Source organism: Podarcis pityusensis (genome assembly GCF_964106645.2).
Source record: "Podarcis pityusensis genome assembly, chromosome: 10".
Taxonomy (NCBI): domain Eukaryota; kingdom Metazoa; phylum Chordata; class Lepidosauria; order Squamata; family Lacertidae; genus Podarcis; species Podarcis pityusensis.
Window position 1 is genome coordinate 22,729,785 of NC_138035.1, and position 17,809 is coordinate 22,747,593.

Genomic DNA, 17,809 nt, shown 5'->3' on the forward strand with positions numbered 1-17,809 from the left:
CCAATACATTTCATAGCATAGGTTTTCATTAATATTTTTTATCTATTAAAGATAGAAAAGCAAAATTCAATAAAATGCGTGCAGCAGTCTACACTCTCCAGCCCCACTGAAGCAAATGCAGAAATCAACTAATTGCCTGTGGTTCTGCATTATCATTATCAAACCCACCTGTGGAACTCGCCATCTCTGACTGCTGCAGGCTGCTACTAGGAAGCCTGGCATTAACTTCCATGTTTCAAAACTGTTGGAAAAGGGTTGCAGGCAGGCAGCGAGCGGCAACAGAAATGTTTCAGGGATGGTTGTGGCCATTGAATGTATTGTTTTGCGTCACTGACTAAGGTCAGCGGGGAATGAATCACTCCAGGTTTTGCACTCATCAGCTAGGCTGTCATCTCTTGTTTACAAAGTCAAAAGAGCCAGTCCATGTGTGTCAAGTGGTCTGCTGCTGCTAGTTTCTACACCCTCTCTCTATCCAGGGAAACAAGAGATATTATCTGAGTTCAGGAACACATTCCAGCCAGTCGAAGACCTTCAATAAGGGTGTGAAGCAAAGCTAGTAGGAAGTGTAGAGATGCAAGGAAGTGTCTGTCTGGGGAGAGTCCTGATGGCCAGATAAGGAGGGTTAGAAGACCACATTTTGGTCCCTGGGCCTGCATTTTCCAACACCTGATTTATCTGACCTGGAACACGAAATTCTTTCAGCAACTGAACACAGAGTTGTGTTCAGAGAGGACCAGGTGAAAGGGAACAGAACTTGCATATTCCTTGAGCTACCCCAGTGAAAAATATCAATCCATCCAAACCAGGCACCTAATTTTATGTGCATCGTTCCATTTATGTCATTGAAACTATCACATCCTTTCACTCGTTTACAAAATAGGGGGTACCAAGGTTTCTGAATTCCTCTTCTCCTTTGAAATTAGCACAGCATATTTAGATGCCCAGAGAATCCCTGGGTATGTTTAAGCTTTATGCTTATGTTTGTCTATATTCCCCAGGATGCTCTCTACAGGGAGCTGGCTTCAGGCACCAGCTCCGCGTTGCAAAGAAATCTGCAAACATGACATGAAGGCTGGCAACATCAACCCTGCTGTGTGGGAATCGCTTGCATATAACTGCGGTGCCGGGAGACAGACAGGTCATGCATCCATGGCAGTGACCAGAGGAGGAATGACTGCTGGGAGGAGTGTAGAGAGAAGAAACACCATGGTGCACTTGTAACAGCAAAACGGGACACCTTCATCTGCCCCAGCTGCAACCAAACATGTCTCTCCTGTATTAGTCTCTACAACAGCCACAGCAGGCACTACTGCAACCTTCTGACAGCTTGACTTCACCCCCAAAGGCACACTCCTCCATTGTCTCCCGAGATAGACGGATGCCAGCCAACCATCTGTGTTCACTCAACTCATCTCTGTGGCATATTTGGTAGGATCACCATGATGCTGCAAGTGAAACATTCATAGAGTGTGATGCCCCAAGTTATTCAGGGGCCTTTATCTCACTCTTGAACTAATTTTGGTTATTTTTAATTAGAAATTGCTAAGAGACGTTTTCTCAAAATAACTGGCCGTGTCCTTACACAAGCATTTACTGCCATACAGCACTGGAGCCTGAGGCTCATGTCATAATTTACACAAGATGCCGATATTTCACAGAGTTAACCCTATAGCATAAACCAAAGCTAACGCTTAGACAAAATTGCTCAGATATTGAAGCTGGGACCTAGAGACTTGTCTGAGAAGACTACAGGGGAAATCATAAAAGTAGAGCCAAACATTTACCAAAAACTTAAATTTAGCTTGTCTCTAACTTCAGGTTTCAGAGGGCCAGATTAAACAAACCACGACTTACAAATTAAAATGAGATGGCGTGATTTTTATTTTGGGCAAGGTAAAAGAAATAGTCCTGAAGGAAAACAAGGAAGTGATGGAAAATATTTCGCTGGCAACTTGGATATTAGTTGGTGGGGTTAATCAAGAAATGGGAAATAGCTGTTTGGCAGAGGGTGCTTATACATAAGATCATAGATGCTGAAAGATTATGGGAAGATGTAGCAAAATCCCAAAGAAATGTATTAGAATCTTGGTATGAGTTTATAAAATATTGGAATGACAAATCTCAACATAATAATCTTACGGTAACACTATTGGAGATAATTTAATTTGAACCAATATATATTATGTAAGCTAAAATCTAGAAACCCTTAAAGTTATAAAACATATTTTTTCTTTATCACACTCTGGCTGTTGTGTTAACCCTTAGAAAGTGAATGTATCTGGGGTGCAATAGGCTTTTTTCCTCTTTTCTTTTCCTTAAAGTATGTCTATATTGTAGTTTGGATTGTTGTGTTTATGTTTGGCAGAATCGTAACAATATTTTATTATTTTTTAAAAATGAAATGAAAAATACAGCTGCATTAAAGTAAAAGAAGTAGGCACACAATGTAACTATCCACACAGCTGGGTAAATACTAACACTTACATAATGGTTCATAACTGATGTGAGGATTTCTTCTTCAAAAGATTCCTGAAGCCTTGGACAGGCTACCCAAAATTGTTCTCTGTTGCTTTTCCAAGGAAACATTTTCACCCCCCCCCCCACTCACACCAATAAAGCAACAGGTAGATTCAGTTGTCTTCTTTTAATTGTTTCTATTTTTTAAACTGGGGATCAAAAACTTCCAGAATAACTCCACTTCCCTGGCAGACAGCACTTCTGAACCCACTCTGGATAATCCTGAAGTTCCTGATCGCAAACAGACCTTTTTAAACCCTCCCCATCTTTTCTGAGGCACTGCTGTCTGTTTGGAGAGGGATTGTAAACAAGATCAGGATTTCTTTTTTAGCACAAGCCAGATTGGTTAGAGGAGGGGGGAAACCAGTAGACAATTATGATGCTACCCTCACCCTAATCCCTGGCATTGCTTGCAACATTATTCTGGCAGCGTGACTCCCACATCCTGCTGTTACAGTGCTACCTACACATACATTCGAGCATAACAAATTGGCGTTACTGCACAACGTTAACTCTTTAACAGCTCTTTAATATGTACAGATGCAGCTATAGATTTTATAATATTTTCTCACACACATAATCCCAAAGGGAATTGCTACGGTATCACATACATAACATGATGCTGTCAATGTCTAACATATAATGCTGTCAACAAGGATTAGGTCTACATGTAGGAATGTGAAGTCCTTTGTGGTACCACTCTAAGTGCCAATACAAATACATCAGTTGCCTCCCCGCCCCCCAGCTCTGGAAAAAAATAATGCAACATTTGGGGCAGCAGCTGTTTTGCTGCCGTGTGTGCATAAACTGACCTGACACAGAAACACACATTATGCGCGACACAGAATTCCTGGTGCACTGATTTCAACCGTAAGATTATCTCTCTCCAGGCAAGGCTGCCCACATACCATGTAGCTTTCAGAGGAGGGGGGAAAGGGGGGGGTAAAACCTCATGAAACCGCATCCCTCCAAAACAACCATCAGAATCCTCAAAGCTTTTTATCCTCTCCTACAAGAACGTTACAGCAGTAGGTCCTGACTTATTGCAAGGTTGAAATCTATCATCTTGAAGCTTCCCTCTGCATAAAATCATGCCGTTAAAACTCTGAATTAGCACATCTGAAGTAAATAGCCCCTCGCTGGTCCCATGTTCACAGCCAGGTAGATGACAATTTCCAAACTGGGTGTGAAACCTACCACCCAGATCGAAGGAACAGCGGGGCAGGGGGTAAAAGTGAGCTAAGGACAATGACTTCGTCTACATTAAGTAATGACAAGTATACACTAAATTCACTTGCACATAAGGTATCTATCTCCCTGAGAGATTACAATGGAAACTTGGAAGATGGGAGCTAGACAAGACTTCCCCTATCACTCTGTCCTAGGGAACTTCTGACGATGGGTACATTATGAGGCTCAAGGAGACTCAGCCACAGACACACGTGTATGCCCCTTCTCACGTGGGAGAAAGCACACCCGGAATGACACTCCTGCTTTGCCTCCTTCACCCACCTGTAGGACACCTGTTTCCTGAAGGTTAAACTCTTCAGCTTCTCTTCCAAGGATTCTTCCTTCTGAGCGGTTAGTGCGGGCTCTTCTGGGTCCTCTGTTCCCGCGGCTGCACTCCTAGGGTCCCCGCCACCTTCAGCTCCCCGGCAAGCGTTGCTGCTGCCTCCCGCAGCCCCCTTCTCCTCGCCGGTTGTGGAAGGAGGGTTCATCGCGGTGCTGAATGGACAGCGACCCGCGAGGAAAGCGGAGGAGAAGGCGAGGGTAGTTTCGCTGTCAAGGGCTGCCGGGGACTGGGGTGAGAAGGGTGCTTCCCTCCCTGCCTGCCTCTGCTTCTGCCGGAACGAGGCTCCCCTCAGCGAGCCACTGGTCCAGGCGGCTGCAAATGGCAGCACCTTCCCGCAGCATCCATCGGCGGCCGCACTGGCTGCAGCGGGGCATTGTGGGAAACTCCCTACCTCCCGCCTCCGCTCTGGCCAATCAGAGCCTCCTCCCCTCCTGCTGCTCCTCCCGCCACGCCCGCTCGAAAAGGACAGCAGGAGCAGCTGCACCTTAAAACCTGGCCAGACTCCTCTGTTTTGTGTGTGCGTGCCGGATGGGGGTGGGGGGTGGGGGAGAGAGTTGGGGGCGGGGCCACAGGCGGACGCCCCGTTTTGTGCCGCATCCAGAAGCGTTTGTACTAGAGGGATGCAGGGGGCATAAGTTGCGTGGACGTCTCCAGTGTGTTAGGACGAGGTGGAGTGCTTTTTAATTTTTATTACTGGGCAATCCTTCTCGGGGAGAGAAAACTGGAAGCATCAGCGCAGTGGAGAGTGAAGGGTGTTGAGAGCCCGTTAGGTAGCAGGAATAAAGAGCGTGAGAAAGCGCTTGCTGAAGATTTTGGACAGCGGAGTATATGTTGCCAGCGGTCCTCTAGCAAGGGGCAGCTTCGGGTGAAACCATCACGCGTTATTAAGCCCAGAAGCAACTTTCCTGCTGGAACAAGAGCTTACTTAAGCCATTAGATTCGCTTGAGGCCGGCAGGGGCGGGAAGATAGCCTGTTAGCAAACCCATATCCCTTCACTCTTTCCACCAGTGCAGAATCACCACTGAGTACAACCCCAATGTGTGTGTGCGTGTGTGTGTGTATGTGTAATCCATAGCAGTGTCAATGAACCTTCATGTGTACCTGCTGGGAGCAACCATCCCTTTCAGCAAAAGCTCAGAAGCAGTAATGCACATAGGCATGATGAGAAGCAAAGTTATTTAAGCAGTCTTGATGAGATCTGGTATCCCACCCTCTGGCTAGTTCCAGCTTCCCCCCTGCCTTGGGGCTGCATGGCTGTCAGAGGCAGAGTGGTGGACCTAAATCCCTTTTTAACTGAAGCTACTATTGCTGGAGGAGACTCTTGAGAGTCCCATGGACTGCAAGAGATCAAACCTCTCCATTCTGAAGGAAATCAGCCCTGAGTGCTCACTGGAAGGACAGATCGTGAAGCTGAGGCTCCAATACTTTGGCCACCTCTTGAGAAAAGAAGACTCCCTAGAAAAGACCCTGATGTTGGGAAAGATGGAGGGCACAAGGAGAAGGGGACGACAGAGGATGGTTGGATAGTGTTCTCGAAGCTACCAGCATGAGTTTGGCCAAACTGCAGGAGGCAGTGGAAGACAGAAGTGCCTGGCATGCTCTGGTCCATGGAGTCATGAAGAGTCGGACACGACTAAATGACTAAAAAACAACAACACTATTCCACATTACAAGCCCTCAACCAGCCACCAATACAATCCACATAGAATGATGGTAATGGATCCACACAGAATGATTGGTAATGGAAGGGAACTTGAAGTCCTTATAGCGTAATCTCCTGTCAGAGCTCTAAGTCATCTTTTGTTTTAGCCAAGTGAGAAAATAGATAGGATGGAGACTAAATTACACTAGAACCTGCATGGTGTCTTGCATGGACTCTACAGATTGTGAACAATTTAGCATATATTTTGGAATTACCCCATAATTCAAATTTTCTGCAAGATCTGATCAGGGAAACAACTGGTTATTTATTGCATTAGAACCAAAAGGATTTTATGAGTAAGGTTTTGAAGGAAATTATTGATGATGATTTGGAACTGGTTATTAATTTAAATGCTCAATTTTTAGTAGAGACCAAAGAGGAATGGTTATGTGAATATTTGGAACTGGCCAAATTGATGGATATAATAAGACTAAAGCCAATGAATACAGTCAAGAAGGAACAGAAGTGCTTGAATGACTATTTAGAAAGACAAGGTTCTAATGTAAAAATTTGGCTGTCTAGAATTTCCTCGTGAATGGAAAAGGGGAAACATACATATTAAGATGAAAATAATACTGAAATACAGATAAAATATGAAATGTGAAAGGAAGTGTTGTGAGAGTGTTGGAAGTCTATTATTACTATTATTTTGTAAAATAGTGTTTATTGTATTAAAATATATTTTCTTTATTCTTTTACTGTCTACTTTTCTTTGCATTGTTTTCTTCTCTATTTTTTATTTTCTTTATATTATCCTTTGGTATTGATGTATTTACTTTGCAATAAAAATTATGAGAGAGAGAGAGAGAGAGAGAGAGAGAGAGAGAGAGAGAGAGAGAGACCAGTCAAGCTTCTAAGATAATGAGCAGGTGATTTCAGTGATCAAATTGAGATTGTGTATTATGACAAGAACCTTGACTTGGTAACATATGTTAGTTAAAGTGTCACATGCCTTTAGCCATCAGAACTCTAGCTGCTGCATTCTGCTCCAGCTGAAGTTTCCAGACTATGTCCAAGCATGGTCCCAGATACACGGGCATTGCAGTAGTCTAGTCTTGAGGTTACCAATGCCTAGACTACAGTGGCCAAGAGATCCCGATCTATATATGGCTGCAGCGGGCATACCAGCCAAAGCTGGTAAAAGGCACTCTTAACCACAGCTGTGTTGGACTGCTAATAAACATGTATACAGTAGTACTCCAAATGTACTTGAGGTACCTAGGCCTCTGCTACTGGTAAGAAAATAAACAAAAAGAGAAAAAGCACAAGTTTTTATATAGCAAAATTTTTGCATTTTTGTTTTGCTGGCTTTAATATTCTTGGATTTTTTTTAAAAAAAAGTTCTAATTTTTAATAAACTTAAGCAAATCAATGCTCTAAGAAACACAATCGTTCCTGCAATAAATTTATTTTTTAAAATAAAACTACGTTATTAATCTAGCATATAACCTGCACTATTTGCTAAATTTGCCTTCTCTCTTGCCCCCCCCCCCCAGTCAATAAAAATATATTCGGGAGAGGTATGTCAGAGCATCCATGCTGGCCTAAATCCTCTCACGCAGCATTTATTTATGCATTAATCTCCTTTAATTTTCACCCCACCCCCTGCCTGCTTTTAGTGCAAAACAAAACATGCAGTTTTAAAGAGTCATCACTTGATGCAAAGATTTTAGACACAGATGGATTGGCATTTTGCTAGATCTGCCCTAGGCCTGATGGACATCTATCTGCAAGGGGGCGGATAATCACTGGTCAAAGGTGGCCCTCAAATATACCTGAAATAAATGCATGCAACACTGAGTATTGGCTGAACTGCAGTCATTTTTCAGCTTTACAAGCTCTCCCAATACCCCACAAATCTTGTAAACAAAACACAATGATTAGTTCAGTGTTTTCTATGAAGCAAAAGGCAAGTCCATGACTGTGAGACACATTACTGCTTTTGATCTCTTACCAATTGGAGGTAACACTGGACAATAGACTGTCAGCATGAGAAGGAAGCTAGAAGTACTCCAAGCACTGAAGCATGGTGTTGGGGTTAAAGCAGGTGACTGCTGTAAATACATTTGGAGGAAAATAAACAGCAGAATGATGGGAGATGCCTTTTCTTTAGGAAAATATTTATTTGCCAGGAAACAGATAAAGCAATACATATTTTCACTGTACTCAGCTACGTAAAAAAAAAAAAAAGCACTTAGTTTGCTGCTTGGTTTAAAACCTGTCTGCTAAATAAAAGGTTCTTTACACACACAAAAACTCTTACCCAACCCACCCACCCTCCCACCTGTTTGAAATATGAATGATCACATGTGGACACACCTAAAAGAGCAGTGCATGTAGAAAAAGTATAAATACAAAAAGAAAAGGCATTTAACATAGTAAAAACAACACAACAAAGAACATTAACAGTTTTAAGTAAAAAAAGGGGGGGGATATTATTGTAATTTACCCAAACTTTCTGAACTCTTCTCATGCTTTTTGCTAAATTCCCATATTTTATAAAGATAATTCCATTTAAATGCAGACTAGCAAAAAAAACTATATTTGCCTATTCACATAGCTGAACGAGTACTAGAAATTTGGGCAGAAGGAGGCTGACTTAGATGACCTAGTGTAACAGTTGCGGCTCCTCTATGGCTACATAGAGTGGTTGCAATCCTGCACCCAGTGAATATATGCCTTGACCCACTGCATTTTGTGGAACCGAATGCATGGAACTTACAGAACTGCAACTTTTATGTTAGGCAATAAATCTAAGCTATATCGTCTCGTAACACATTCTGGTATTTAAGCCAATGAGAAATGCCTTGCTTGGATGAGATCTGCATGTGTAAATTTGAGTTTCCATGCGCACTAAATCTGGCTGAATGTATTTAGATTTATGGTGCAATGTGAGGTAAGTGGTATCTTCTTTGGTGGAAGCCCCGTTCAAGATCATCTGCCATGATTGGTCGTGCTCCTTTAATAAACCACCTCCAGGTTTTCAATCTAGAGATGTATGAAGACAGACTCTTTGAAGTTCAGAGGAGAAATCCACCCTATGGGGCAGATGCTTGGGGCTAGCTCAAGGACTGCACCTCCTTCTCTCCTCCAGCCACAGCGCCTAGGTTCTTTGAAAACTTCCAGATTCCACTGAGTTTGCCAGCAGTTTTTGGGCACTGGTGCAATGCACTGGGAATCCAAATTTTGAACAGAAATCCATGGAGAAACCCATCGCACCCATAATCCTATTCTCACCAGAACCTCCTCTAGCAGTTTAGAATAGGGCCTGCTGCTCAGCACATCACAAAAACTGAAATGTAAAAGTTTAACAGTCTGTGTGCTAGGCCATCTAAGTTACAGCCCTGAAAAGGCATTTGGAACTGGAATACAGGGCAACACGAATGACACCCAAGATAAAGGGTGGAAATGCTGCTTGAATGTTACAAGTCTGAAAATCAAGATACACACTGCTGAAGATAGATCACCAATGTTCTTGGGGATTAGACATCAAATAAGTAGCACATGTTTCTACATACATAACAGACAAGAACGTCCCCATCATGGCTAATGCTACAAAATTAAGATATATCATCATTTGATTGAATCAAACCAAATATGCCTGTGTGGTGCATGAGTACTATAGAACCAGAAATAGTCCTCACCAGTTATGACCAGACAGCTCTGCCAACATGCCTATACAACATCACAGATGAGTGCTCAAAAACTCTCCTCTGTACCAAAATCCTACAACATAAAGTTCAGGTGTGTGTAAATAAAACTTAAAAGAGAGATGCACATTCGCTCTGTTCCCTGCTAATTCCTTTATTGCCTCCTTATTCTCTTATATTGATACCTACAAAAATTGGAAACACAATGGTGGAGGAAGCCATTAAACCAGAGAAAGGGGAAGAAAGTTATGAATTAAGGCTGGTTTCCTCAACCTTGTGCCCTCTAGAGGCAATTGCCGCAGCCCCGTTTAGCTTAGCCAATAGGGATGATGTGAGTGATAATCCAACAGCACTGGGAGGGCACCTGTTTGAAGGGGGCTGGAAGAAGGACCAGTGAGACAAGCTTTTCTTTTTAAGAACATCTGCCTTAGTAGGGTGGATTTTAAAGTGCCTTCCCTCTTGGGAAAACTGAGGTTCTGCCAGAAACTTAGCACTGGTTCCTCAGTGATCAAGGTGGTTTAGGGTGGTGAACCAAGACACTACGAGGAGATGATTGTGCTGTGTCCAAGAAGTCACATACAACTGCCTGAAACATCAGGAGAGCACCAGAATGGTGAACACAAAATTGAGCCAGAGAGACATATAGACTTAGCTGGTATGAGGCACCTTCCTGTCCCACACGCTGATCTTCTCCTGCAATCTAGTATCGTAGAACAGCATACAGGTGGGTCACACCAAATTCATGGTTATACTGAAGCCCATCAGTTTTGGTCAACACTCCAAGTCAACTAAGTGTGCACCCTGAAAATGTGCTTCAGCATTTTCTGCAATGGCCATACCTTTTAGACATATCTAATTGCAGGATGGAACTATCTATTTTGGCTAGAAGCTGCAGGTAGATAGTGTGAATCGTCCCACTGGATCTCTCCTGTCCACGTGGTTGGGTTGCTCAGATCCAGCCCTCAGTCTTACGGGATTCTCTTCATAGATAAGTGGTTCCCCAGAGGTCCTGGGTACATCTAAAAGTTGCCTCCCCAGGGTCCTGTGCAAGTTTTCAGCATTTCCTCAGAGAACTAGTTAATGTGAACAATGCTTACATTCTCAAACTCAGGTATTTCTTGAAAACCAGATGGGAATGGTACCCATAGGTTTTCCAGTTTACAGGTGAACCATTTTGTGTGTAGACCCTGTGACCCCTCCAGAAGATGCTCAACTGCATATCGAATCACCTCTGATGATGTTGGCCGTGGGTGATGGGAGTCCAATGACATTTATAGGACCACACAGGCACACTTCTAGAGTAGATGATCACCTCTCCTATATCACCACACTGAACCATTCTCAAGAGAGAAGACTGGGTGCTTGTGTGGCAAACTGTACTTGAACATCTAAACCTGTGAATTCTAGTGTGGTCATTTGAATATTTCTAGCCAGCCGCAAAGCTCTGCATCAGAGATCCCCATTTTGTCAAAACAGCAACTAAAACATGCAAGTAGAATCTGTAAATTTTGCATAGAAAAATATCAAAGGGAACAAATTGTACACTTGTATCACTTATGTGATCCAGGATGTAAATTGTGACTTACGTTCCTAAATAGATGATTTTGTTACTTTTCGATATAGGACTAGAGTGCTGGTGTTCCATCAGGTGGAATAATTAGCAATGGAAGTGTGATTGTGCTGCTGTAGCGCATGGTCACTGGGATAATTCTATAGGCACTTAAGCCTTAATTGAATTATTACAGTCTGCACTTTCATTTTATTCCCCTTGGACCTCACTGTTTAGTTTTCCTCTCTACATACCATAATACATTTGTTAAGGTGGTAGTCAACTAAGTTTTGCTCAGAATAGTCCTGTTGAAAATAACGAACATGACTAAGTTAAGTCCATTCATTTCAATGTGTCTACTCTGAGTAAGGCTTAGTTAACTACTAAGCCACATTCTTTATGATGGCATAAGATTATTGTTGTCTTGAGGACTATTAGGAAAGAAGAAATCTAAGTAGATGGTGAAAACTGTCAACATGTTGAAATAATTTAAGATAAATAGCTGGTTTTTAATTTAAGTTACATTTATTTTAAAAGACGTTCAACACAAATTTCACAGGACCTTGTTTCTGGTGGATTTCTCTTTCCTTTTTTTCATTTCGCAAGAAATCAGATTTGGATCCAGAAGCCCTGGCTTTGAACTCCTGCTTGCAAAGACATCCAGAAGAACTCCATTAGTAAGTAAATATGAACTTAAGGAAGGGCTGCATCTCAGTGGTACAGCATCTGGTCTGCAAGCAGGTCTGAGGTTCAATCCTTGGCATCTCCAGGTAGAGTTGGGACTATCTCCTGCCCAAAATCCTGGAGAGTCATTGCCTGTCAGTGAAGGCAATACTGAGCTAATTGGACCAATTGTCTGACTCCATATAAGGCAGCTTCCTATGTTTTGTAACTTTTGAAAAACAATTCCCCCCCCCCCCTTTAGTCACTATAGCAGTGGCCTACTGTTTCACCTTCAAAAATACAAGGGGGAAAATGGCCTCTTTCCAATTAGCAATTAGAGGAGAATTATTTTTGTCACCGAGTGGGGAAAAGGATGCTAAATATACAGAGTCTTACGCTGTGTGTGCAGTGGTGGGAGTTTGCACAATGGACTTGTGACATGAGAGATCCCAAGTTCTTCGTGGATATCTTTCCTGATGTGGCAAATTAATGTTACTCACTCACTTGACTGACAGCCAAACAGCGTCTAGACAGCATGCACTCCTCAAAATTGAAGGTTCAAACAAAAAGATAAGAAAAGAAAACCCCACGGATGGAATAATTCCTAAAAGGGGAACTTAGGCATTTAAAAATCTGACATTTAACCCAGATTTATCATCAAGAATTGGACGATGTTGCTAAGAATAGCTGAAGAATAATAAAGAAGGGGGTGGGGAGCACATCTTCAGTTTGGAGTAAAATGGAAAACCAACAATTTGCATCAGCTGAAATCTGGCTCGGAAGCATTTGCTTCAACATTAAATTGCACGGTAAAAATAGAAGATATAAAGGGAAAGCTAGCGCAGAATCGAAGCATATACACAAATAAAACACGCCATCTACATCCTAGTCAATGATTATGCAATATTAAGAAGCGTCACTGACCGAAGCGTGACTTCCATAAATATAGAGTTTACAATAATGCCCCTTTCTTTTATAAGCCCACCCATCAGCTTTCTTTAAAAAAAAAAAAAGTATAATTGCTACAAGTATGTGGGGTCAATGACAGATGATGTCATGGAGTTCAATACACAGTGTGAAATAACCACTGCTTAACATTTGCATGTATAGCTGTTCTTGAGAAACCATGCAGGACAGCAGCCAAGGGCATCATATTCAATTACCCAAACAGGCAGCTAAAATTTTAGCAGAGGCCCTTGGCGGGTGGGGGAACCACTGTTCTACAGCAGGTGTAGGGCTGTTGCTTCCAACAGCCCCAGCAAGCATGGCCAATGGCCAAGGATGCGGAGTTGTAGTTCTGCAAAATCTGGCAGCCAAAGGTTCTGCACACCGTTTGCACTGTTAAGATATCCATCTATGCAACTCCTTCCAATATTAATTTAAGATGGTGACTGGTCTGGAAAGTGACACACAAATGTAGCCAACAATCGTCATCACAAGTGGGTGGCAGATGTTTACTGAATTTTCCGGAGACAGAATCGGCCCCTGGCACTCAGGAGAGGACGTTGCGGTCATTTTAGCTTGCCATAGCGGGGAACAAGTAGAACATGAGATTTAAACCTTTGCTGGTTTTCATCACAACGTCTGCTTTAAGTGAGTGCATGCACAATGGAACAGAAAACGCAACAGGACGCAAAGAGGCCAGGGTAGTGGATGAGGGCATTGCACTGCGTCAATTTTTAAGTTGAATGTCAGGGGCCTAACACAAGTTATAGAAATTTTTTCAAAAGTCACCCAGAGCATTTGAGGGATTTCACGTCCTTTGCTTGTCATTCCGGCTGCCAGCTGATATCATGGGGCAACTAATAAATACTATTTACAACAGGGGGGGCAGGGATGGCAGAGGAATCCGAGTCGCCTGGGGACCTCTCGCCTGTATGAGAAACTGGTACAAATTGGTTTCTCCAAGCAGATTTGGTTCAGGCTGGCTCCATTTTCTCATGCAGACCAGACAAGAAAGAGACTAACCGAATTTTGTCTGTTTTCTTCATGAAGACAGATGCAGCAAAGGAATCAGTGACTGCTTTGTATTTCCAGCATACAATTGGTACACGCCCATAGACGGGAATGGAAAATGCTGTAAGGGGAAATGAAGGCAATGTAGCTTTTGCTACTGAACATGGGTGTCTTTGGTTAATAAGGTAACATCAAGAAAATGAGTTATTGCATGACCAGGCTACAAGACATGGAAACATGTGGATCTGACCGATTCCTATCAATTTTGCCCTCATTTTATAGGAAGGGACAAGTATGTAGTCCTCGTGGAGGGAGGAAAAAGATTTAAGGCAATGCTGGCTACAAGATTTGAGACAGTGCGATCCTATAGATGTCTACACACAAGTAAGTTCCACTGAGTTTAATGAAGCTCGCTCCTAGATACGAGAATATAGAACTGCAACTGGTTAGGGTAGAAGACTCAACCTAGCACATGCACCAATGTTGCATGAGGGATCCCACACTTAGAGCTTGCATTGGGGGAAAAGATCCCATTCCTCACATATAGCTTAGTTCTCAGTGATGAACACAATTGGAAGTTTTCGAGAACAAGCACCATAAATTTTTGCCAGACCTCTGTTAACCTATCAATTCCTGCCCATTTTCACCACTAAGGTAAAAAATCAAAAGGAAGTGCCTTCCTTGTGGTTGCATTTCTATTGCACAACGGGGGCAGGGGAAGCAGAAATGGTCCAGGACAAATTATCAGGGAAGTGTAAGAGACATGTTTGCCACCCCATGGTGACATTTCCCTGTAAAAAGGGTTTGAAGAGTTTGGATTTGATATCCCACTTTATCACTACCCAAAGGAGTCTCAAGTGCCTAACATTCTCCTTTCCCTTCCTCCCCCACAACAAACACTCTGTGAGGTGAGTGGGGCTGAGAAACTTCAGAGAAGTGTGACTGGCCCAAGGTCACCCAGCAGCTGCATGTGGAGGAGCAGAGACGCGAACCCAGTTCACCAGATTATGAGTCTACCGCTCTTAACCACTACACCACACTGGCTCTCATAAAGGAATAAAATGATGGTGTTAAGAGTCACCTAATCAGGGGAGGCTGATCTTGGATGAATTCAGAAAACCCTCTATAAGTCATTAAACCACTTTTGCACATTTTGTTACCCTTTAAGAGACCCAAAAGAAGGCATCTAGTCATTTTTGCGGTTATGGTGAGGACTGCTTAAGTTATCCCTTCTGCACCTCCACTCAGAGGCATGCCTACTCCCAACATCTTCCAACAAGCTCTCCTTCCATTCTTCCCCTTGGTTGTAGAAGCAGAAAAGCAAACTGAGTAGTGTGAGTCGGAGGCTGGGGGGGGGGGAGAGAGAGGAGGGGAGAAAAGAACATGGACTACAGAGAACAAAGCCACTTCTTCCCAATCCAGTGCAGAAAATCAGCCGGGCACTTTCCTAATGGCCTCTGGATTTACTGACAGAGACAAGTTCCTCAGACCTTTGGTTGGAAGAAAGAGAAAGGGTGGGAGGGAATCCCCTTTTTTATTTTCATCTCAAGATGTAGCATTAACTCTTCTGTCAATTTCGACAATCTTCAGAGTTTCGTTTGCATCCAGCTGTGAGTTGACTCTGTAAAGCAAAGGTAGGAAAAGAAGTGGCAGTACAGTCATACCACATGTTATGTTCTTTCAGGTTATGTCCCACAGCAACCCGGAAATACCGGAAAGGGTTACTTCTGGGTTTCGCCGCTCGCACATGCGCAGAAGCACAAAATGACGTCGTGCGCATGTGCAGAAGCAGCGAATCGCAATCCGCGCATGCACAGACGTGCCGCTGTAGGTTGTGCTCTTTTCATGTTGCGAACGGGCCTCCGAAATGGTTCTTGTTTGCAACCACTGTACTACAAAACGGCAACCAAAATCGCAGTGCAGGCTACTTTTTCCATTGCTCTTATCAGCAGCCATGGCAATTTACACAATGCAAGCATGTGCTCTGCTGCACAGCAGAAAGATCTGTGGCAGCCTTCCTGCCAGCCTCGCTCCCTGAAACCATTTTGAACTGGAGATGCCAAGATCTGGCACCTGGGACCTTCTGAATGCAAAGAATGCCGCACGATCCGGGGCTGCAACGCTCAGTCATTTACTTGGTTAGATGAATCCCCGAAAAATGGAAAAGGCATCTCCAATTAATCAGGCAGTGTTTTTCATTATATATATATGCACAACTATTTTTAATGCATCATTTTTAATACCAGTGCCTGCACAAGAGAAAAGGAAATAGCCCATCTTCTCCTAAGCGATGCCTGCAATTGTGAATACATCATTGAAAATGGAGGTAGCCACCCGATGTTCTCCAAAAGTTGCTGGACCACAGCTGCCACCATCCCTGGCCATTAACCATTCCTGTGGGAGCTGATGGGAGCTGGAGTCCAACAACATCTGGAGAGAGCTCTATGTTGGCTACCCCAATCCAGCCCAGCTCCTACTCAGTACAAGAAAGCCACAGCCAGGACATTCCCAACAGATGACTGTCCAGCCTCTGCAAGGGGACCCCACCATGCCTTTCCATTGCTGAACAGTGTTTACCCTTAAGAAGTTTCTTCTCGTGTTCAGATGAAATCTACCCTCTGATTAACTAAAGCCCATTCAGCAGGCATCACCTGGGCAAAGGCTGTGGCTCAGTCGTAGAACATCTGCTTTGCATGCAGAAGGTCCCAGGTTCAATCCCTGGCACCTCCGGGAAAGACTTCATGTCTGAAATTCAGGAGTGTTTCTGCCAGTCAGCATAGGGAATACTGAGTTAAATGGTCTGACTTGGTATGAGGCAAATTCTGCAATAAGCTTTTGAGAGCTCATCCAGAACAGTAAAAGGTTAAAATGGGAGCTTTGGGAATTGTGGGTCCTGTCCTCCCCACACCCTCATCCACTGACATAGAAGCAGTAATCACACGATTCAAAGTTGGAGTTTACTCCTTATTAGCAAAAACACAATTTCCACAGACTTGGCTGAGGATCAGGCCTAATGAGCACTGGTGGTCTTCCTCCATGAAAATCAGTTGCTGAGACTGACAGTCCTCGCTTCCTCACAGCCATCTAGATCCCCTCCTCTCCAGAGCTTTCCCCAAGGAATCAGAGACTGCGCCTGCATGAAGCCTGACGCTGCTCTGCCCATTTCAGCCCTCTTCTGGTTCTGGGAGATGGGGGGTGGAGGGCAGCTTGTGGCAGCAGAAGGGAGAGACACCCATGACTTTGCACCAGCCTGATTTGTTTCTGCCTCTTGGCCTACCTCCTCTCCAGCTTCCACTTCTGCCTCTTATCCTTATTCTCTGCCAGAAACTCTTCCTGCTCATTAAACCCTGCTACCTCTTCAGCTTCCGACACCTCCTCTTCCCAGTCTCCTCCCCCTGACCACTCATTCTGGTACCATAACCACTCCCCGGGCTCTAAGACTTCTTCCTGTGGAAGTTCCCTAGCTGGTTCCTCCCACCATTGCTCTGTGTTCAACCAGCCCATGCCCTCCACTCACCTGTGCTGCTGGAACTCTACCAGCAATGACTTCTCTAGCCTCGTTTCATTGGCTATCATGATCTCTGTGACTTGGTCATGCGGTGACCTGGACACAGATTCCGAAGGCAGAGCTGAGTGCTTGGAGGCCTCCAGGTGCCTGTCCCAGCTGTTGCTGCGATCTGAGAAGTGCTGTTCCTCCAGCGGGTGAGGAGGCCCCTCATAAGTCAGAAGACTCCTTGACCTCACTGTACAGAAAGAGGTAGGAGGGAGAGGGGATGAAGAACAGAAACCATTTTGGGCACAAAATGCAATGCAAATCCCCTTATGTCAGATCTAGCTCCTTAGGGCAGAGGCAAATCGTAGCTCCCTCTCCTTTTGGAAACTGAATAACTGCAGAACCACGAGAGAGATGCTCACTCACCTATAGAGGCTGTATATGACTCTGGCATGGAATGCTGGGATGGTAGCACTGCCTTTGTGATGGAGGACGTGGGACCGTAACTTTGGGAGAAGCTGCCAAAAATTATTGCGAAGCATAAAACTACCACCTGGCGGGGGGAGGGAGGTTGGAAGAAAGACACAGAGACTCAGTTATACTTGAGCCAACGAACAGAAATAAAGTCTTACAGCTCAAACATCAAATACAGAGCAATATCAAAACAAAGAAAATGATGTGTGGTTCAGAGGTGATTTCCTTCCC

At 43.8% G+C, this 17,809-nt stretch overlaps 2 protein-coding genes across 12 annotated transcripts in view; both read right to left on the bottom strand.

Annotated features, from left to right (window-relative positions):
* Window positions 1-4,605, bottom strand: part of DGKI (diacylglycerol kinase iota) — a 254,537-nt gene extending 249,932 nt beyond the window's left edge. For all 8 annotated transcript variants that reach the window (XM_081023972.1, XM_081023969.1, XM_081023975.1 and 5 more), the window contains exon 1: window positions 4,030-4,605. In XM_081023972.1, coding sequence (XP_080880098.1) covers window positions 4,030-4,235 — 206 coding nt within the window. In that variant the 5' untranslated portion in view covers window positions 4,236-4,605. The remainder of the gene's footprint in view (window positions 1-4,029) is intronic.
* Window positions 1-17,809, bottom strand: part of CREB3L2 (cAMP responsive element binding protein 3 like 2) — a 275,941-nt gene that overhangs the window by 193,428 nt on the left and 64,704 nt on the right. For 2 of the 4 annotated variants that reach the window (XR_013991331.1, XR_013991332.1), the window contains exons 10-12: window positions 17,531-17,657; window positions 17,129-17,354; window positions 14,642-15,232 (exon numbers count right to left, since the gene is read on the bottom strand). Coding sequence is in view for 2 of the 4 variants with exons in the window: in XM_081024044.1 (XP_080880170.1) it covers window positions 15,157-15,232; window positions 17,129-17,354; window positions 17,531-17,657 (429 nt within the window). In the remaining 2 variants the exon portion in view is untranslated. Of the gene's footprint in view, window positions 1-8,803; window positions 15,233-17,128; window positions 17,355-17,530; window positions 17,658-17,809 lie in introns of those variants that run through there. The other 2 variants (XM_081024044.1, XM_081024045.1) reach the window with 1 other exon arrangement.